At 38.7% G+C, this 22,529-nt stretch overlaps 1 protein-coding gene across 1 annotated transcript in view; it reads left to right on the top strand.

Moving 5' to 3' along the window:
* The first annotated feature begins 1,267 nt into the window (after positions 1–1,267).
* The window catches only part of PSME4 (proteasome activator subunit 4), a 69,964-nt gene continuing 48,702 nt past the window's right edge, over positions 1,268–22,529 (top strand). Inside the window, exons 1-8 of the mRNA XM_082480875.1 lie at positions 1,268–1,542; positions 9,143–9,283; positions 9,835–9,951; positions 15,413–15,457; positions 16,928–17,077; positions 18,215–18,278; positions 21,556–21,630; positions 22,161–22,283. Of these exons, the coding sequence (XP_082337001.1) occupies positions 1,340–1,542; positions 9,143–9,283; positions 9,835–9,951; positions 15,413–15,457; positions 16,928–17,077; positions 18,215–18,278; positions 21,556–21,630; positions 22,161–22,283 (918 nt within the window). The 5' untranslated portion in view covers positions 1,268–1,339. The remainder of the gene's footprint in view (positions 1,543–9,142; positions 9,284–9,834; positions 9,952–15,412; positions 15,458–16,927; positions 17,078–18,214; positions 18,279–21,555; positions 21,631–22,160; positions 22,284–22,529) is intronic.

The raw sequence follows: 22,529 nt of genomic DNA, 5'->3' as shown, positions 1-22,529 counted from the left end.
CTTACGTCATGCTGGTTTATTAGTATTCCTCGTCCGAGGAAACCTACAGCACTTGTGCTGATTGTTTTTTTTGCGACTGTAAATCAAAGTAGCGTGACTCTGCTCATGCAGGTGTAGGTGAACATAACAAGCGAGATCGTTTCCTGTTGTAGTGGGCTTGATACAAAAATAATACCTGATACGAAAGGCATATAGCAAGATGGTATAAATGCAATCTTCCGGAAAATGCCATGAGAATATTTGAGCATTTTGGCCTTTGCTTATCATACCTAGGCTTGCTGTGGAATTTCTCCTCTTTGTAATGTGTTTCAGCATTTAGTTAGCTATCTTTTTTTTTTTTTTTTTTAACTTTAAGCAGAGCTAGTTTGAGCATAAAGATCAGAAAACAGGATTTGCCCTTGTCAGTAGCTTTAAATCTAATCAGTTTGCAGCTGTTGTACAGTCACGATGTAATTCTTGAGGGGAAATTCAATTAACAATTATATTTAGGAGACAGCTGGAGATAACGGCTATCAGTACAACCAGCGCTGTTGCCATGTATCCATCGCGAGCTTTATCCTACACCCACGGGCCAATGGCAGGACCGGCCACTGCCGAGCTCCGCTTCACTGAGTAGCCTGATTATTTTCAATAAGCCTCTTAGACAGCCACACAATCTGCTATCAAACTCTGTGACTAATTATCTCCATCGTGAAGTCCGTCCCCGCTTCACATTACAGTCAAGTTTTTTTGGGCGAGGACCAGTGTTCTGTTCTCTTCCGAAGTTCTGTTCTTGGGAACAGCTGGAAGGTGAAGGTGTTTGTTCCGAATTACGTGTTTGGATGGCGGCAGCTTTACGAAAACGGCTTTTTAATAAACCGCAAAGCCGCAGAAAGCGAACTCTGAACCGGAGTGGGAGTTACGGCCTTTCCACCGCATCGCTTTCCTCACCGAGGAGCCCGAACGGGCTGCCCCCGCCCTTTCCCCCTCCGGCTCCCCGGGCCGGCCGGGGGCTGCCCCGGCACCCTGTCCGCCGAACCGGGGGGGGGGGGGCACAGGGAACGAGCCCTCGGCCCCGCCGGGTTTCCCCTCGCGGCAAAAGGATCGCTTGTGTAGAAACGGCGGGGAAAGGTGGGTGTACCCGGTACACCGGGGCAGGGGCCGCCACTGCGCGCTGCCCTCAGCCCCCGCCTTCCGCTCCCGCGCCGGAAGTGAGCGGGGCGGGGCGCAGCGGGGCGGTCGTTGGCTCACCGGCCGTTCTCCGGTGTGTCGTCACGGCGCGCGCGGCTGTGCGAGCGCCGGCGGCCGGGGCGGCGGCGGGGCGCGGAGCGGAGCGGAGCAGAGCAGCGCGGTGCCGGCCATGGCGCCGCTACCACCACCACCACCACCACCGCTGCCGCCGCCGCAGAAGGAGATCGTCTACAACAAGCTGCTGCCCTACGGGGAGCGCCTGGAGGGAGAGGCCGCCCGCTTCCTCGCTCAGATCAAAGATAACCTGGCCCGGGCCGTGCAGCTTCAGGAGCTGTGGCCCGGGGGGCTCTTCTGGACCAGGAAGCTCTCGACGTGAGTGCCCGAAACGGTCCTTCCCCCTTCCCCGGGACTGCTGGGGCTCCGCCCCCCCTCCCCTCCCCGTCGTCCTTCCCGGGGCGGGACGGCGCCCGGGGTCAAGGCGCCTCGGAGCCGGGCCCACGGGCTAAGAGGGTGTGAAGCCGGGGCGCCGAGCTCGTCCCTCCCCCGCGGGGCCGCCCTGGGGCCGGCGGGGCTGTCGGGGAGCGCGGCGGAAGGCAGTCTCGCTTCATAACGGTTCCTCCCTGCGCCGCTTAGTCAGAGCCGAGCGGCCACCGGCTGCCCCGTGTCCGCCCGCCCCTCCTCCCACCGCCCGGCCGAGGATCCAGGGCAGGAATGCGGGCCGGCGCCGAGGGCCCATCTCCGCCAGCAGAGTCCGGGCAGCGCCGCCGAGCTCTGCCGAGCTCCGCGGGCCCGCGCTGGCCGGCCCGGCCGGCTGCCGCGCCTCCCCGTCGGTAGCTAGGCGTCAGCCCCTGTCTTACACAAGGCCCGCGAGTGCTTCGGCATAGGAAATGGGGACAAAGGTGGCTTCGTTTCCAAGCGCTCGCTTGTTGTCTCTGAAACTTTCCTAATTTTACCAGTCAAGCTTTTGTGGGTTTGGTGTTTCTTTTTTTTCTTTTTTTTTTTTTTTTAATGCGTACTTGACCACCTGTTTCACCCCTTGCCTTTTTAAGTAAGTTGTGCAAGATACAATCTCCGTGTAACTTCTGCTGTAGGAACGCGAAGTCTTTCTCAAGACAGGCTATTTGTTAGTTCAGTGCTAGCAGGATTAAATTGTAGCTTAATGCTGTGTAAACACCGTTGGTGCCCTTGATATCTTGCCTGTACTGTGGCGTGGTGTAGCTCGTGCTGATTTTGGCTCCGCTGTGCGTGCTGGCAAGGTGTTTTTAATACAGATGAAAACACGGTGTTTTTATAGATAGCACTGAGTAGAACAAAGGTTTCTCTTAGTGAATTTTACAAAGCATACTTAACACTTCTTAATAGCTACTGTTTTGGACACTGACACCAAAAATGGCATCCTATGACAATGACTTCTATAGTTTCGATCAGTAAACCATGTTTCTGTGGCTGTTTATAATGTTTTTGTTTTTTTTTTTTCTGCTTTCATAAATGGTGTTTCCTATGCACTAGAAATGATGAAATGTGTGAGTTTTGTACGATTTCGAGATCTTAACTTAAAATTTTCTTCCTTATATAAGTAATTTTTTTACATTAATTGGGAATTTAATATATTTTTGGCAGTCAAATCTGTTTGATATGTGTGTATTGAAATGTAAGTGTCTTTATATTTGCCAAGAGGCATTCTTAGATAGAATTACATTGATGGTTGCAAAATGAGTCACATGTTTGCATTATGTGACAGTTTAAACCTGCTTGGAACCAGTTCAATACTATTTCCCTCACCCCCAGCCATCTGCTAGCATATACTCGTTTCTGTGGTACCTGTTGCCTTTGTACCTGTGGTAGAACTTCATATACTAATCAAGTTGAAATAAACTGTAGCAGTTCTTACTGCGAGAAAGCTAATACTGCATTGGCTAAACGTGGCACAGAAGTCCTTTGAAAACGTGCAGGGTTGTATTAGAATCACCTTATTACTCATTCTGTAAATTGCAATTACTCTTAGCAGTTTAGGCTTCAGGGCAGTGAATTTAGCCTATTGAGAACTGCTGTTATGCTCCTTTATGAATCACAGAAGGGTCAGGAGGCTCTAATTTGTGGTTTTCCACCTACTCTTTGAAGTTTGAATTTATTGTGTGTGTTTGCAACTTGTCTGATGTCTGTTAGTCCCAAGATTTCTTTGTGGCATATTGTATGTAGTAAGACTCTGAATATGTTTGGATGTAGGCACGGAAGGAAACAGTGGGCTTGGTTTAAAAATAAGCTGGTGTATTTAACATGAGAGATGTTTTGCTGCCTAGTTTAACTTGACAAAATACTTCTGTGGGATGAAATAAGTTAATAAAAGTTTAGGCCTAGATCAAAGACTTCCAAACCATACGGTGTTCTTATGTCATACCTAAGTCAAATTATAGGATAATGACAATAAAAATCAAACTTTGCTGTCTGTGGGTAATTCAACTCTGAATCAATTTACTACCTTTTTCGCTGCTGGCCAGCTATAATAAATAGTACATTTGCTTGATGTAAAACATGCCCAGAATCTTCATAATGGTATGATCTCTGCTTAGCTTTCTTGCAAATGTCTGAATTATAAAAGCCAGTATTCTCACAATATTCTGTGAAATAATTTATAATTCAGAACTGTCTGATGTTTCTTGTACAGATACAAATGTTAATACAAACTTTGTAATATGTACATACCTATAAAAGAAAAAAATTGCATGCAGGTTATATACTTGTTACTACTATCTACTATCATATTACATACTATTATATATGTTGTTACTCTTATATACTAGTTGTTATACCTCAGGTACTTGCAACTTTATACAACCTGCATAAACACTGTAGAGTATGAAGAATGAAAGTGAAACTCAAATCTTTTTTTGAATTAAAAATTTGAGTATCAGTTACTATTTCATGATGACAGTGGAACCTGAAATTTTGTATTTCTTTTATTCCAAACAGCTGAAAATGACTTGCATGTAGTTATCTTAAAAGCAGCTGTTTCAGCTATCTGATGTCATAAACTGAGTAGAGGAAAAAAAAGAGTAAAATTGGAGTTTATCAGATATAATGTTTATAAGCTGATTTGCATAATTCTTTTATACATAATTTTCAGTGATGCAAACTGGTCCTTTGGTTAGGATGCGTGTGTGGAGTGTGGTGAGAGAACTTGCTTTCCTGTGAAGACAGGAATAGTGCAGTTACTTAAGTAACTTATGACTTAGTGGGACTTCTTATGCAAGTAAAACTGCTTGTCTCAAAGATTGGCATTTAAACCTGTAATCATTACCCCAAGATTCCTCCAACTTGGGCTAGTAAAATCTGTATCTTATAAAACACTAATCCCGTTGTGAAAGCAGAAGACTGAATCTCAGTTGTATAACTTGCTACAGTGTGTGCATGTAAAAAGAAGGTTGCATCAAAATCATTTGCTTAAGTGGACTTGCGTCATACTCTTTTTATGGTCTCTAGGTCAAAAATAGGCTGCTGTTTCAATTTTTCTCTCTTTTATGTTTTACATAGAAACTTTGTGTATAGATTTCTTTTTTTTTTTTTTTTTTTTTTAGAACATAGCCTGTAAATGAGCATATTAGTATGATATGAACATTTGATAGTTACTGTACATGTAGTTGACTCTGCAGCCTGGAAAACACACAAATGTCTTTCCGTGCTCTCTACTTCAGTAGGCAAGGGTAGAGTTTTTAGAGCTGAGGGACACAGTTTCTGTTCCTGACAATATTACTGTATATGCTCGTCAGGTATAGGCTTATTGCAAAATGACATTTAACTGCCTTGCTGTAAGGTGTGGAAAAAATGCAGCTCGACTGTTTTGAATTAGAACGACAGGTCATAAAGTTACAGTGAGGATGAAAACATCTCAGTGGGACTTTGCTGAAGTATTTTAATCACTATTGCATGTAAATATTTTTTTACATCTATTTCCCTCCTATCTTTATCAGAAAAATACAAGCTTTCCTTTTGCATGCATGAGGGTTGTGTGTGTATATATGTTATATGTGTATATAAGGGATGTGTGTATACTGTGTATGTGATTTAAATAGTCTTGTTGAGCATGATTCATTGCTTTTCATATAATTTGTCAAAAACTGAGGTTTAGATCAATCATAATCCTGTGTATTAGGAAATGAAAGTAGATAGCTAGGAATTTAGGATAGTGCTCTATTCAGCTTTGTAAGTGAAGGCAATTTTTAACTGTAGCAATGCAGCCAACTTTCTAGGACAATTTAGGATGTCCACTTGATACGATAGTACATTTCCTAAAAATAGGCCTATTGTAATTGTGGAGTGAGAGATTGGATACGTAATACTGTTAGAATAGGGAATTGGCTTTTGGGTTCTAATTTTTTTTTTTTTTTCATCTCCAGAGACCCTGTACTTTGTGCAGAAATGATGGAGCTGCAAACAGAATTTTCAGTTCCTAATCATGTTTTTCAGGGTGGCTGGGTGGGTTTTGTTGGTTTTGGATTGTTTTTTTTTTTTTTCTGTCCACGTCACTGAACTCCAAATCAGAACAACTTATTTATCTTTTTTGCAGCTGACCGGTAGAGTTTGAGAGCTCTTAAAAACCTTTGATGGTTGTCTTAAAGGAGGAATCAAAAGGGAAGTGGAATTAAGATTTCAAGAATCATCACGATGTAGTATTACCTGCCTTCGTATAAGAAGCTTATTTTTGGTTTTGCAGAAATTTAGTTCTAGCATTATTTTTTCCCCCAATAACTCAATATTTTTTTTCTATCCTGAAAAGCCACCATTTATATGGTGAACATACATCTGTGTGATTAGCCCCTAGGCATCCTTCAGGATTCATTGTTCTGTGTATATTCTTCTATTTAGTAATGGCGATATTTCATCCTCTGTGAGAGGATATTTTGAAAATGTTGGAGTTCCCTTCTGTTACATTTTGCTCATTTAATCTTGAGGAAAAGGTGATTAGCCTCTTTCTAGAAGTAATTATTTTCTGTCATTGTCTTTATGCACAGCTGGGTTAAGAAATATAATTGATGGTTTTAAAATCTGACCCCCACACACATAAAGAAGCTGTAAACGTGGGAGCAATTTGGCACCTAGTTCTGCTTCTTGGGCATAGTGACATCTTTGTTTTCAGTACGTTTCTGTGTACTTTACTCCTCCTTTCTTAATTAAACAGTATTTTGTATAATAGAACTGCCATTAACAAATGTCAAGAAAGGTAGCCAGCCAAACATTTTATTTTTTGTTATATATAGCAAAGCTGACAGATTAATTTGATCTCTTGCATAGTGTTTCTTTGTAGTTAAAATTTATTTCAGACTTGTGCTGTTTCTTTTTGTTAATCATGCATGAAGAAACAAACCCAGTATTCTTTGTTGCTTCATGCCTGGTATTATGGGAGTGGAGATGTACATGTAAGTGCATGTGACTGAAAGATAATTAATTGGAAGTTACTAAAGGTTAAAATCTATTTCAGAACCCGCTGTTCCACCCTGAAATGAGCCTTTGGTGTTGCTGTTTTCCTTCCCGGATGTGTACTGTGGTGAAAAGTACACACATACTTGCAGGCAAATTCCTGTAAAGTTCGGTCATTGAATAAAACAGTCTTACCCTTTTGTTAAACAGTAGGTGAAGACTCAGGGGAGTGACCAGGTGGGAGTGATAGGACTGTGTGGCTGCTCATCTTTCTCATGGTCATATAAAACACCTCTTGATTTGCTTGTTAAGTCTATCAGACTGATTTCAGGGCATGTGCTTTTCTTTTGAGAGTCAACATTTTTGTGTTCTCTTGATTATTACCCCATTTATCTCGAAAAAGCTTCCAGACTTTCACTGTGGGTTCTTCCCATACAGTGTATGAGCAATGTATGCTTTTAGAAGGTAAAATATTGCTATTAAAATGAGTATGATGAAGTTATACTTCTGTTAGCCCTCACAAAATCAGGCATAACCTTTTTTTTTTCAGAGGATTCTTTTTGCATGTCCATTTTAGGGTGAAAAGTGTAGGTGTTCAACTGTTGATGGTGTAATTCTATTGGTAGGTAGTGGCCAATCCAGATAATTTAGGTTCCTGTGGTAGAGGAGTGGGTTATTCTGTGTTTTATTTGTTTCTGTATTTGAAATAAGTAAAACATATTGAAATGAGCATTAGTGAAAATACTGCCCATCAGATGTAAAAATCCCCCCTTGAAATCAATGAGACAAGGAAAAGGGAAGTGTAAAGAGGTGCAGAGGTGCTGTAGAGTTGGTCGGGGTTTGTTTGGGTTTTTGTTTGTTTGTTTTTTTCTGAAAACGTGATTGTCAGTTTGCCAGAGCCTTGTGGCTGTTCCACTGTGTCTTCAAGGGAAACTGGAGGAAGAAGGTTGAAAAAAAAAAAATAATCTTTTGAGGAAAGAGCAAGGGGCTTGGTATATGTATATTTAGGGAAACTAACTCCTTTTAGTAAGGTTACTATATGTGGGTGATCCTGAAAGTTCAGAGATAATTTTGTTTTAAATTGAGGAATGGGGATATGAGGAAGTAGAAGAAAAAAAAAATGTACTCAAGCAATCGAGTCCAGATCCTGTGTGCTCTCGTGTGCCTGTGTGAAATGCGCTTCATGTAAGTGTGGTTTATGAAGGGATCTGAATTTTAGTTCTTGAGTAGTCTGTTCTCACACTGGCAGTTCTGTGAGGAATAAAAGTTTACAGAGGAGCACGAGGCATTTGAAACTAAAACAGACATAATATTAAACAAAACTCCTCAATGTCACAGGAGTCAATTTCAGAAACCAAATTTGGGAATCAATGCAGTTTGTTTTCATTGTTAGATCAGTAACTGCTGATGTTTGCCCCTTTAAAATTACCTAGCCTCTATTACTTTCAAGTAGGAGTCCTTCAGAGACGTTTCCTTCCTTATCTTTTCACGTGGTGGTTCCAGTGTAGGATTCTGCAATGTGTCCTGCCCTGCATACCAAATAAGCAGTGTGAGATCTGGCATTCTTCATGTTACCAGAACATGCCTTGATGCTCCACTGGTGTATATTTAGCAACAAATCAATCCAACCTCCACGAAATCTTAAACAAAAACAGTGAACAGGCTTCTCAAAATAATGTTTTATAGGGGTTCATATCTTGTAAGCTTTGTCTAACTGCTGCTTGGAGGGACAGCATATTAGTAAGGTTTCTTATGAATCTTTTAGAATAGTTGGAGCAGTAATAAAAAGGAAAGTGTGCTTCCCAGGTGAGTAGTAATTTATAGTTGTGTGACACGTAAAATGCTGCACTGGAACCTTATATAGGTTTTGCTGGTACAGAATATCTTTTAAGACTTTAAACTTTTTATTTTTTCAATCTCAACTTGAAAACAGCAAGCACTTCTTACAGAATTAGTCCTAACGGATCCATGCGTTCTTAAGATAGTAAATATAAGGGATAGCAATGGGACACACCACCAGCAAAGCTTAGTGTCTAAATCAGTTGTTTGGCCTTACTGGAAGCTATCAAATTTGGAATTTACTTGATACTTATTTTATCCTGTCTCCTCCTTAAAGTGCCCCAGAGGAAAAGGATAGATTATAATAAGGCTGCTTATGACAGTTGTGGTTTTGTGTGTGTTTGTTTGGTTGGGGTTTCTTTGAGAGAAATTAATACATGGGGATACGGAAATACTGAATTTAATGGCTAGTACATTTTGAGCTGAGGTGAAAGAATGACACTCGTTTTTGTGGTGTCTGGTGTGAGCATGAAGTTATGCTATTTGTAGAATCTTGGAAGACTGTAAACTTTATTTGGTCATCCTTTTTCTTTCTGTAGTTAGTTTCATTTGTCAGTCATCTTTTGCTATATATCTTCAGGTTCTTATTTGTTGGACTTGTGAACTAGGTTTTACTTTTGTTTCATTAAACAGTTAGTGGGGTGAAGTCTGGTTCAGGTCTTGGATAAAATGGAAATGTTTAAAACTATTGCTGACTCGTCCTGTGTTTTGTTTGTAGATACATCCGATTATATGGGAGAAAATTTAGCAGAGAAGACCATGTGCTTTTTATCAAATTGTTGTATGAGTTGGTAACAATTCCAAAACTGGAGATCAGCATGATGCAAGGATTTGCACGCCTGTTGATAAACCTGTTAAAGTAAGTACAGATTTCTGCTGAAACTTTTGTCTCTAAGTAGTTGATCACTTCACTTGCTTAATGTTGTTATATACTTTAATGTAATAGTATGTTCGTTTAGAGCTTGCTTCACTTAATCTCCCCTGTACAGATAATGTGGGTTAGAAAGAGTTCGCACTATGCGAGCACCTTGACCCTTTCCGAGCTTTAGGATTGGTACTGAAAATGAAAGAATGTCATTTTTTTTTCCTGCTATTGGGAAAAGAAAACGTCTCAGAGAGCCAAGTGTTAAGGTTGAATCTCAAACAGGGAGACAATGAAGACTGTCTCACAACTTGATAATGTTTATTTCACTTAGTCAGACTTTTCCTGAAGATCTTGACAGCTTCTTTTCGTGCTGAAATGCTGCAAGTGGCTAGCTTTTTTTCTTGCCTGACCTTCCTGCAGTTTGTGCCAAATGCTGAAGATAAGTGTAATTCGGAGCAGTGATCTGGGGTATTCTGATGTGCAGTGTGTCGACGTAAATGTTTAAGCCTAAAGTGCTTGTTGTTTCTGTTGTTTTTTTCTATTAGGAAAAAAGAACTGCTTTCCAGGGATGATTTAGAGTTACCATGGAGACCACTTTATGAAATGTTGGAAAGGATATTATACTCCAAAACAGAACATCTTGGATTAAATTGGTTTCCCAAGTAAGTTTGCATTTTAAAACATTTGATAGGCTGTAAGTACCTGTAATACCTGAAAGTACATAGAAATTTGCCTTTAATATCTGGAATTTGATACAAAGTAAATATTTTGCTTGTATTTTCATGAAGTGTAGTTCAGTAATTGCATGCAAGACTGTACTACATCATGTATATCCTTCTGCCAATGAATTGTATTTGTTACGATGTTCCTTTCTTTATGAATGCAATTGAGTTAATTTTTAAATATGCTGGAACTGCGGTCTTCATCAATTTACTTTAGGATGATAACCCACAGTTTAACAGATTAAATGTTAAAATTTTATTGATGTTCAGGTTAAATGTCTGCTGTTCAGTTCTATAACACAGTAGGGGTTTGGGAAAATAAAAATAGTACTGTTCTTAAATATATGTACTGTGAGCATTCCCAGTATCCCTAATCTAGGTGTAGATCAGCATGCATACAGAGAAAAATGACATGCCTTCTATAGGAAATACATGTGTATGTGTATATATATTTTTTTAAAGCAATGATGCAATATGGAAAAATCAAATTTTTCCCAGTTAAGAATTTTAGAAACATTCCACTGATTTCAGAATTGAAAACTTGTTTTCTTTGCTTTCTTTACGTTGCCAATACCTACCCATCTGCCAAATGTCAAAAATCACAATTTTTCTAATAATTCCAATTAGAGAAGGTCCTGCTCTATAAATTACAGATTACAAAATATATCACATAGATAAATCACTGTTAATTTTAATTGAAACTTCATATAAAGAAATGCAGGTGAAAATGCTTAATTGACTTAAAAAAAAACCCCAAATTCTGTCCAGGGATATTAAAGTACTACCACTGCTTGCTTCTACTGAGTGGAAGATCCTATTGCTGAGAAATGACATGAACAGGAAATATATGTAGCCTTGTAACTTGTTACAGAGTATTTCATGATGAATTTCTCACATGGCTATGCAGTTGGAAAAATAATTTTGCTAATATTACTATTTTGCTGAATTGCATTATTTTGCTAATTGTAGATATTGCTTCCCAGTGAAAATCTGAAAGAGCAGAGCCTTTTTTAGTTGGTTTACTTTATGGATATGCTAGCACGTACTGAAAACTGCATTCTTTGCTCTGTGGGGACGTTGACTAGTCACTTTTAATTTACTGCGTGAGAAATTAGCATAGTGGGGAGGAGACTTTGCCAAGAGAGAAAAGAAGGTTAAGCTGGGAGGAGGATATCAGTTGTGATGGTCTGTCTGAAACTCTTAGCTTTTATTAACTGTGTTAGATGTCAGACACTCCACCTTAATATGCAGTGCGATTTGTTCTCATACGGTGTTTTTTCTTTTTTTTAACATCAATTTTGAGGGGTATCACTTTGGTGGAAGTCAAGAGATATTTTTTTAAAGTTGACTTGATTTGATTTATAGCTGTTAATTTAACTACTGTTTTACTTTTATTTTTTTTTTTTTACATTCAGTTCATATCGACCAGGCTTGTCTTCACCTAAAACATTTGTGCTTAATGTATTACATAGGTGGTAAGAATGACTTTTTGTTTTGTTCAGCTCTGGCCGATGTGTAATCTTCTGCATGTTCTGTTAGATTGTAACACTTGTCACACAGGTGTAATTTTCTGCATAAATAATTGTATTGGAAAACCGATGTTAACATTACACCACTGTTTATGAGAATGTCGCACTGTATGTAAACCTTTCTAATTGGGGAACAAGATAGCGTGTGTGAAGTGGCTGATAAAGTGGCTATATGCTAACTAATTTAACCAGCATATATATTTCTAGGGTCAATTGAAAGGTAGATTTTATATTTGAATAATTGTTGTGGCTGAATATGGACAAAATCAGTATTGGTGTGGGAGTGCATGTTACCGAGTAAGCGTACCTTACTATTAAAAACGATGAAATCATGGAAAGTGCTTTAGCAGTGAGGTAATAGGTTCTGGAAAATACACCCAGCAACAACCTTGTAGCTGTGAAGTGTGAAACACAGTTTCTGTATCAGAAGAGTTTACTGTGAATTTTTGCCGTGGAAACCGTATCAGGAGTTTTGGTGTATATATAAATTCAGAAAAGTGGTATAAGTGGAAGTGGAATTGCACATTTCTGTTTGCTTTGTTTGGGTTTTTTTAGGAAGAAATTTTTAGTTGCACTAATCCAATAGGAGATTGGTATTTGACTCACCATAGTTTGAAATTCACTATAACAATTTGTGAAACTATAGCTGGTTGCTCTTTTCATTGTCTTAAGTTAAGCTCTTGTAATGGAGTGTCCGCTACAGGGCTAGAATTATCACTTAAGGCCTGAATCTGTCCTGAAAAACTGAAAAATGTGCTTTTACTGTTTTTCTGATAAGGTAACAGTCAACAGTATCAGTCTATATGTTAAATGTTTTAACTGAAACATGTTCCTTTTTGAAAATGTGGTGGTGAGGACACACCAGATTTACAAATTAGTACGGTCATGTCCTTTCCAAAAGAAGAAAATAATCTAGTGCCAAAATGATAATGTGATAGAGGTTAATGGTATGGTTAGGTGTTTTTTAATATATCATAGAATAGAATCATAGAGTGGTTTGGGTTGGAAGGGACCTTTAAAGGTCATCTAGTCCAGCCCCCCTGCAATGAGTAGGGACATCTTCAACTAGATCAGGTTGCTCAGAGCCCTGTCCAACCTGACCTTGAGTGTTTCCAGGGAAGGGGTGTCTACCACCTCTCTGGGCAACCTGTTCCACTGTTTCACTACCTTCATTGTAAAAAGTGTCTTCCTTCTATTCAGGTTAAATCTTCCCTCTTTTAGTTTAAAGCCATTACCCCTTGTGCTATCGCAACAGGCCCTGCTAAAAAGTGTGTCCCCATCTTTCCTGTGAGCCCTCTTTAAGTACTGAAAGGCCCCAATAAGGTCTCCCTGAAGCCTTCTTTTCTCCAGGCTGAACAACCCCAACTCTCTCAGCCTGTCCTCATAGGAGAGGTGTTCCATCCCTCTGATCATTTTTGTGGCCCTCCTCTGGACCCGCTCCAACAGGTCCATGTCTTTCCTGTACTGAGGGCCCCAGAGCTGGATGCCCATGGTCTCACCATGGTCATATGCATGTGGCAAGGCATAATAATAAGCTAATAATTCTTCAGGTAATAAGGAGGAACTAAAAGCAAAGAAAACTGAACAGGATGAGAAATTTTCCTTTATCTCATTAAATACACTGTTGTTTCAGTAATTAATAGGCAATACCTTCCAGTGTGAGTGGCTTCATTATCTCTATTACAAAGGTTTTAATACCTTCTCCAAATGGTCGGCATTAAATACCTGAGCAAGGACAGGAGTACAAATTACAGTAGGCTGATCCAATCCCTTGTGGAATATGTATATAGTTGTTTGCTGTTGTGCTCTATTAATCCATGGCTAGGTTTAGTGGTAGAGTAGCGTATAGACATTTGTGAGTGCAGTAACTGTAGATATTTTTTGAGCAATTCTGCAGTGATGGGTGTGCAGAAAGTAACCAAAAGTGGAACAGAAGCTACTGCTAAAAATTTTGAAAGAGTTGGTTCAGGTTCAAGGTGATAATGAAAACAGTAACCAGCAGTCTCTTGTTCTCCCCAGCTGTATTGTCCTGCCCCTTTCTAACTAGTAGTCATCAAACGGGAATCTTTCAGGATGTCTTACGTAGTTGGTCTGTAGTCTTAGATGGAAGTATCCTTATGTACAAAATTGTCTGCTTCTGCTGGTGTTTTTTTCTTTCTAGCTTCCATTCTAAATTTGTAATCAGAAGGCAGGAGGGGACATCCCTTCCAGTCTTTCTCCTTTGCTCTCTTCCACTAACAAATGCTGAGATCTGACTGAAAACTTGTAAATTTGAAATACTTGTTGATCGCTGGCTTCAGCGTGTCTTAAAATTCTTCTGTCCTTCAGGTTCTCCTTAGTAATAGTTTACTTCAGTGAAGTGTGATACTATGGGGATAGCATTTTTGTTTTTGTCACACCAATCTTTTTCATGTTAATCTTTAATGCTCATAAGGAATGTTGCTGGTTCATGCTTTATTTATCTACTCTTGGAACAACTGTTATATATTTCATAACTCTTTCAAGAACAGTATTCGCTTTAACCCAGAATCTTTGAGGTTCTTGCAGAGTTTGATCTTATTTTTGTTTAATGAATGGTTGACCATTCCTCTCCAAATTTTAGAGGCTGTCAGTCAGCTCAAAATTTTCATTCTGGGAGACGTCATGGATTTACTTTGTCACTGTTGCATAAAATGTACAGAATTTTGCATCTTCTAGAGTGCTGCTTGAACTGAAGTAGTGGTATGAGGGCTGGGTGGGCTTTTGCTGGCTTGCAGTGAATGTTGAGGTGTTGAAGTGAAATAGGGGTTTATCCATTTTATATTTCTCCTGGCTTGTATGGGATCAGTTTATTTTGTGTAGGACTAGAGAGAGAGTGTGTGCATGCTCAGTATCTGTGTGTCTCAAAATTAATTGACCTAAACTGTTCTTTGGTAAAACTCTAAAGATGATACATTTGCATCATCTTTTTCTGATCAAAATAACATTTCTGTATGTTAGTTTTTGATGATGAACTAAAGGATGCAATTTTTCTATTAAGAGTACAGAAAGAATATCCAAAAGATGTAGGAAGTTCTGCTAGAACTCTTTTTTTTTTTTAATTCAGGGAATGTTTTTTGGTAAAAGTACAATTTAGTCTTTAGCCTGTCTTGTAATAAACAGAAGATTGGAAGAACATGGCAGTTTACTACCTTTATGGTTCCATTGATCAACGTCTGTCTCTCTTCCCTGTCCCTTTTATTCTTTGAGTCTTTTTTAAGTGGTTTGGTGGCATCCAGTGACAATTAATGTTAAAATGATTTCTCAAATAAGTTTTCTTGCTATGGATGAGAACACTTTTAAAATCAGCTGTTAATTGTGAGGGAAGCTAATGAAATAACCGTTGATTTGCAGATAGCTCACTTCTCTTTCTTAGAACCACTGGACAAAATCCAAAACCAGATTGAAAAGGACAGATATGGTATTTGGAGTCTCATAACAACTTTCTGAAGTCTGTTGCCTTTATCTGACAAGTATTTATGAAGTCCATAAACCTGTTTGGTTTTTTTTGTTTGTGTTTTCAACTTCCCTTAAGAAGTTACTGTGCTTTGTTGGTTGTTCATGGATAAAATGCAGGATATTACTTGTAATAAATGGTAATAATTCTTTATTTTAATGCAGTAAATATTAGAGTGGTATATGAAAAGTAGAATCAGGAGTTTAGCAGAGAAATCTTAATCGTTATGATTAGGTCTGTGTAGAAGGCGATTAGCTACTGCATGTTCACAGAAGACATCTAATTGCATCAACATTATCTTAAGCTCTTGAGGGAAAAATCAGCAAATGGTTGTTTATTTTATACTGTCATTGAAATTTAGTAATATACTACCCTAACGTTTCCTTTCTTGTTTCAGTTCTGTAGAAAGTGTTCTGAAAACACTTGTGAAGAGCTGCAGGCCGTAAGTATTTGTTGGTTTTTTGTTTGGTTGTTGTGGTTTGTGTTGTGTTTTTTTTATTATTTTTATTTATTTATTTTTATATTAAGCCTATGTCTTTAATATTACTTTAAGAGGGGGAAGAAAAGTGTTTAAAAAAAAAAGGCAAAACACCCCAGCCCAAAAATATCCAACTCTACTAGTCATTCCGTGTTCGATGTTCTCCCTACTTGTCTATGAAGTCAGGAGTGGAGGGTTGAGTTGAGACTTTTCTGTTTTACTGCATTATGAATGATCAATACCTCAGGTTCATAGGTTGCTTAAAATGAAAACAAAATGACAGGCATGTTCCATGGTATATTATTTAAACAAAGTGTAATATTTTTGTTTTTCTTTTTAACAGCCTTGGTTGAAAATTTGTTAATAGTTGGTTAAGCCAGGATATCACTAGCTAAGGCTGCCATTGCTTTTGATCTTCTGTACTCTGTTATGTTCACTGGGAATGTATGTGCCTGAACCAGTGTTGCTCTCTGCACTAATTGACTTTGTTAGCAGTTTAAGATACTGCAAAGATGCAGAGAAGAGACTTGTTCTCTTTTATTCGTTGTTCATATGGCCATTTGTAGGTATCTTCTTTCATGGGAGCAGTTTTTTCATATACTGATGTTACTTCATTGAGGGTTCCTGTAGGACATACTGTTCTAAACACATACTGTCTGTATGAGGAACACCAGGATAAAGCAACATTACACTTTCCCCAAATACATGTGGTTTTGCAGCTAAATAAACCCCCTTAGTTTTCAATGTTGATTTTTCTGGTATACGTTACGAATACGAAAGTCACTGAAGCACAGTGTTTTAAAGAGGAAAATGTGATATTTGTCTTTTGAAAATACTGACTTAAGGTTGGGACGTTGAAAATGTTACTTCCAGTTGGCCCCTTATCAACTGCAATAATTATGCAGTATAAACAGTTGTATGTGGTATGCATTTTAAATACTGCATTGCATGGATATTTAATTTCTTTTAAAAGAAATAACCATTTCAGGATTCTTCTAATGTTCAGATAAATTTTCTGTGTGCCTTAAGTCATCTTTTGTTATATTGCATCCAATGTGAATAGTAGGTTGGTTTTGACCAGCCTTTACACTGAAATGGTTTTGCATTGTACAAAGTCCTTTCTGGTTCAACAAGACAAGAATCTTGTTACATTTGTGGTGCATCATCAACAAGACAAGAATCTTGTTACATTTGTGGTGCATCATCAACAAGACAAGAATCTTGTTACATTTGTGGTGCATCATTTTAATCTCAACTATGTGGTTTGTGAAGGTTAAGTAGAGTTGAGGAGTGCCTATCTATTGCCCCTGGTTACATGTTCTTACTGTAAAATTAAGATTTATGACAAATAATTAGATAATTTTAAATATGTTTTTAAAAGAACCAAACTTTAAAACGAAGCCTGTATATGTTCACTGGTTTCGTTGTTTTCAGATATTTTCCTGAAGATGCCACTGTGGAGATGCTAGATGAATGGAGGCCTTTAATGTGTCCGTTTGATGTTACCATGCAAAAGGCTATTACCTACTTTGAACTATTTCTACCTACTACCCTTCCTCCTGAACTTCACCAGAAAGGTTTCAAGTAAGTGTAATTGAATGTCTATTGGTAAAGTATTGTGTTGCAAATGCAAGTGATTGTCTTTTACAGGATGACTTGAAGTCAACCAGCAAAATGAATGGTGGCTTTTAACAGCATTTTTGGAAGGCATTCAAGACAGAAATTCTGTCAGCATTCTTTTGTAAAAGTAACCTGAGGGAATAGTAGTACCTATTCTCTTGAGTTCTCCTTTCTCTAGAGAAAAGCACACAGTATACAACAAAGCAAACTAAATTGAATTAGATGCACTTCAATTCTGAAGGAATAGTCTCACAAGTTAAAAATCATTAACGATAGCACAGCTTTAAGTCCAACCATCTGTGTAATTTGGGGTAGCTTCTGATGAGTCCTTCATACAGGCTAAAGTACAGCTGTTACTCCAAATTTAAGATTGTGAGGCAGAGGTCTTCAATTCACTGTCAAGATGTGGAAATGTGAGACGGTTGGAAGCCTGCTATAGGAAATGAGTTTGAGATTTAAAGGAGAAGCATTTGCAGGAAGGGACAGTATTTGGATCACCTTTAAGGTAGAACTATTGTACTTCAAAACATAAGCCAGTGATGTTTAGTGCATGTAGAGATTACTTAGGCTGGTTAGGTTAAAGTATATTTGCGCTATAGACTTAGTGAAAACTTCAAGGAAGGAACAAATATAGTTTATAAAGGTGAATGTAAGTAAGGGACTGGTATGGAGGGTTTACATGCTTGGTTTCAGATGAATCCAGAGAAGAAGGTAATGACGCTTGCTAACCATCAGTCAATTTTAGATTTTAAGGTAGAGGGAAATGAAGTGTGACTTATTTTCATCTGGTTTAGCCATGTTGGGGTAGCAATATGTAATGCAATGGCAAGGCTGAAGTACGTAAGAGAACTGCTGATGAAATACTTGTGTGAAAAGAGGAGATGTAAAAGAAACAAGGACTGAAACTCAGGATCGGTTTTGGGATAGGGAGGATGCTGTGGGAGACAGTGATACAAGCATGTCCATGTTGATCCCTGTTCTTGTTGAATGAGTTGAGAAGCGGGTGAGTTTCTGCAACCATCTCACAACGTGAGGGATAAATATCCAGGGAAGGAGCTGCTTTAACAACACTAAAATTATTTTGATTCTGTCCTCTTGCAGGCTTTGGTTTGATGAATTTATAGGCCTTTGGGTGTCAGTTCAAAATCTTCCCCAATGGGAAGGGGTAAGTATTTACTTTTTACATACACTAGTAGAAATCAATTTAAATGTTCCTGCAGTGTGCTTGCAAGACATTGAAGTCAAACAGTGATAGAATGGATTTTATTTATTTTTTTTTTTCCCCTTCTGCTTTAACTGGTACAAGAAAGCAGAGACAATAATTACAATTGTTAGCAAGCAATTGCTGGCTGAATAAATGAGACTGGACTTGTGCTTGGTGAATGTTTAATGGCTAGCTCATGAAGCTTTTCTTTCCAGCCTTGGGAGTGCTGGCACTTTCCAGACTGCCTGCTTACAATGATGCAAAGTGCTATTTTGATTTCTATAAATTATAATTCTGTAAAGTCCCATCTTCTATATCTTAAAACATCTTTCATGATCCCTAATTTTGAGTAGTAATGCTTTGCCTTGACAGCAATGAGTTGTCGTCATCTTTATTTTAGACACAGTAAAGAACGTGTACTCCCCTTGGTCAAAAATACCATTGGGTAATATCTTTCAAGGAAAATAGTCTACTATGTACCTGTCTGCCTTTTTTGTGTGTCTCATATGGCTAGATACAAACTTGAGACAACACCACCAGCAGGTTAGGTGTTACTGTTGTCAGCTGACCTGTTCCTTGGCTTTATTGCAGTGAAACTTGGCCTGTTACCAGATTTTTTCCATAGTCAGTATGAACATAAGCTTATTGACCATCTGGCTTCTCTTACTAATCTCCTGCCTATATACACAAGGAGGACATCTCTGTCTTTGGAGAGAGCTGAGTTCCAAAACACCGTTGAATGCTACCTTTGTAGCACATTCCATTTCTGGCAATTCCTTTGTGGAAAGCCTTGTGTGTGTAGGTCTTTCTGGTTTGAGTTATGTTTCATCACAAATAAAGGAAGGCAGTCTCTCCAAGAGTTGGCAATTGTCCAGATTTGAACAGGGGTGATTGCCAAAGCTTTATTTGAGATTGTCTGTAGACACTTTAGCATCTTTTTGATGGCTGTCCTAAAAATCACAGTTCTGTCTACTCTTTCTGACAGAAAGATGACAGCCTGCACTTTGATATCATGATTTGGTTTGTTTCTGTCAAACAGTCTAACAAATAATCATCAAAGCTTTTTCATATGTTGTCTCTGATATTTTTTCCCCTCTTCCACAGTATTCTGACAGCTTACTCAGAAGACTCAAACAATTTTATTTTTTCCCCAAAGCTTTCACTTCTTGTTTCCTTTGTCTTGTCCACTTCTTACGGCTTGTTCATTTCATCAAGCCTGGATGCAGATAATTAGACATATGGGTTCTGACCATGCAATCCACTCTAAGCCTCTGTACGCTGCAAGCTTTTTCTCAGCTTGCTTTGGCAGGAGTTAGACTTGCTGTTTGAAGAGGAGCTATAGAATCGATTGCCTTTGTGCATGGTAAGGTGTTTTTTTTTTTCAGTGGGTGTTTCCTAAAAATCAAATAAAAAATGTAGATCATTTAAGAAAATGTAACACTTGTCTTCAGGCTGTGTCAGATGTAACGGAATTGAATTATTGTGTTTTCCAAAGCTGTCGTGTCCTTCAGATGGAGAGGTGAACTGTTCTTCTGTGAATATCTGTCTTTGAATTAGGCAGGATTATTTAATGGCCCTTCCTTTTGGCTTTGCCATAGCTTCAAGATACGTACAGATAGAAGCATCAAGGCTCATGGACAAGCTCATAAAAGGAGTGTTAGTGGATTATGTGCTTTCCCACGATCAGGATATGAGAGTGAGACTTCATCTCCTTTTTTGTTTAGTCCTGATAACTCTTTCCTGAGGACATCTTTCAGTTCCCTTTTGGTCTCATGAGACTGCCTTCTGGCAGTGGAGTCTTCCTAGATAGTCACGTACTGCCATCCCATCTAACAGCTAATGCCTGTGACCCTTGCAAGTCACACATGTTTATAAACCAAAGCTTACGAATGTGACAGACATCAGCTAAGGCAAGTGCGCTTTAAGTAGGATGGATCCTGCAGAAGCTAAGTAGTCCGTCAAGATATGTTGATTGAATTTTCTTCCATGCATATATAGATGCTATTTTAGGCCAGTATCCACATTCAGCTCAAATGGGAGCGCTCTAGTGGTGAGGAAGCACTGTGAGATGAATTGACAATCATAAATGCTTGTTAATCTGCTCCAGCTCAGCGTTACTGTGGAGTGTGTGCATGGCGTATCACTTTCTGATCGAAGTTACCAAGAACTGGGATGTTACGTTGGCAGCCAAAGTGGGTAGCACAGGGTCCTTTCCCTTCCAAGAAAGTAGTTTGTCTTTGGATACCTGTTTATTCTCTTCCCAAACCTCTTACCTTCTACAGAGCCTCTCTCTCTCATTCTTGCATGTAAGGGGATTCCTAAAGTGTTTGTTGGTAGGGTTGCATTCTTCAGAATATTCCTTAAGACGTTTTCCAGTAACCAATCCAAATAGTCTTCTATGCAAAGGCTGTGGAAGTAGGTAGCAGGTTTCTGTTGAAGTTGATGAAATCACCAAGTTAGAGCCTCTTATGTTATGAGATTTTTGCTTTGCTTAAGCTGCGTTGTGGGTTTCCTAGAAGCTCTCTCTTCTAACTGTCACCTGGAGTTTGTTCCCAACCTTTGCTGCAGAGATGAAGTCTGGTATGCCCAGTTGATAAAATGGTGGTAGCGTTTGAAGGACTCTGAAGCTTAGTACAGGTGTCTTTCTGTAAGCTACTAGCAGGAGTCTTCTGCTCTGTGGAAGCTGTTCAAAAAGCAGAAAAAGCTCAAAGCTGTTCAAAGGGAGAAAAGATACATCTTACCAAGGTACTTCTTGTCTTTGACATCATATAGCTCAAGTATAAGTTTGTTGTTCATCTACTGTTCTTCAGAGTTGTTCTAATAATAAATAGTTGAGAAATAAAGTGGTACTGAATGCATTCTGCCTTTCATATTAATTCATAGAGCGTGGGGAAATGGAGAGTGTGCATATACCTTCTAAAAGTACTATTAGTAGATCTTAACATTTTTTAAAAAAAATGGGTGTATATTCTGACAGGCTGTCTCTCCTAGAACTTAGATCACAATTACATGCTTTGTAGGTGCTCAGATGAGTAATGAGTTGGACTCCTGAAGGTAGGAATTCAGGTGCGTTATGAAATATTGGTGGCTTCTGATAGAGTGAAATCTCCTATTACAAGTGGTTTAGTGCCATGGGTAGCTTTTATCTGGCATCTGTAAAGTAGATTAAGGGCTTTGTGCATGTTTTATGACAGATATATTCTAATGAATTAATTCCTTCTTTTATGGTTGTTTTCAGCATCTAGTAAATCTTTTTGCTCGCTTGGCCACTGACAACATTGGGTACATAGACTGGGATCCATATGTACCAAAGGTAATGTTGCTCATTTTATGAAATTATTTTGTTTACTTTGAGATAAGTCTTCAGTGTTACTAAGTTAAGAATATTTTATATTCTCTGTATGGGTCTTACGCTGCAGTGCCCCAGTTTTTCAAATTAGGTACATTCATTTGAAGACCTAAGTTTAACTCTTGAAAATTTGAGCCATCCTTTTGTAACAGACAGCATTGGAAGTTGTTACTGTTATCACCTAACTCAAAACCACATCAAAGCAACAACATACCTTACTAGACAAGTGCTGTCTCATTGTGTCGCTAATCCATTTTCCTTGTGGAAATGGCCCTAAATGGTATTCTTTTGTTAAATAGTATGTATGGCTTTTGAATCTTTCAGCTTATAGATTTTTTTTTTAAAGATGTTTGAAGCAGTTATATTGTTTAAAAAAAAAAAAAAAAAAAAAAAAAAAAACGCAAAAACCACCAAACATCTTTTGATTAGAATTTATGCTGGGTTTATGGGATAAATTAATAAATTATTTTATGCCAGTGTTTTTCTTTTTTCAGATTTTTACCAGAATTTTGAGGAGTTTAAATCTTCCAGTGGGAAGCAATCAAGTTGTTGTTCCAAGATTCCTAACAAATGCTTATGATGTAGGACATGCGGTAATGTGGATCACAGCCATGATGGTTAGTAACTTTTTCATAAAGTGAAACAAAAACTAATGCAAAGCTTTAAGCAAGTATGTATTAAAAAATAATGTTTGTTCTGATTAGCTCACTGCAGAAGCTTGTTTTTAGGCTATCTTTTGCCCAAGGCTTGTTTTAAAGTACATTGTTTCACTGTCAGTTCGGAATGTGGGTGGAAAGGTTTATTTCAGAGCCACTGTCTGTGGCATTCTGGAAATGAACAGCCAGCTACAAGCGCCACTGTGG

Source organism: Vanellus vanellus (assembly GCF_965231255.1).
Source record: "Vanellus vanellus genome assembly, chromosome: 3".
Classification (NCBI taxonomy): Eukaryota; Metazoa; Chordata; class Aves; order Charadriiformes; family Charadriidae; genus Vanellus; species Vanellus vanellus.
Note: the sequence above shows the minus strand (reverse complement) of the source record. Positions and strands in the feature narration are given on the sequence as shown.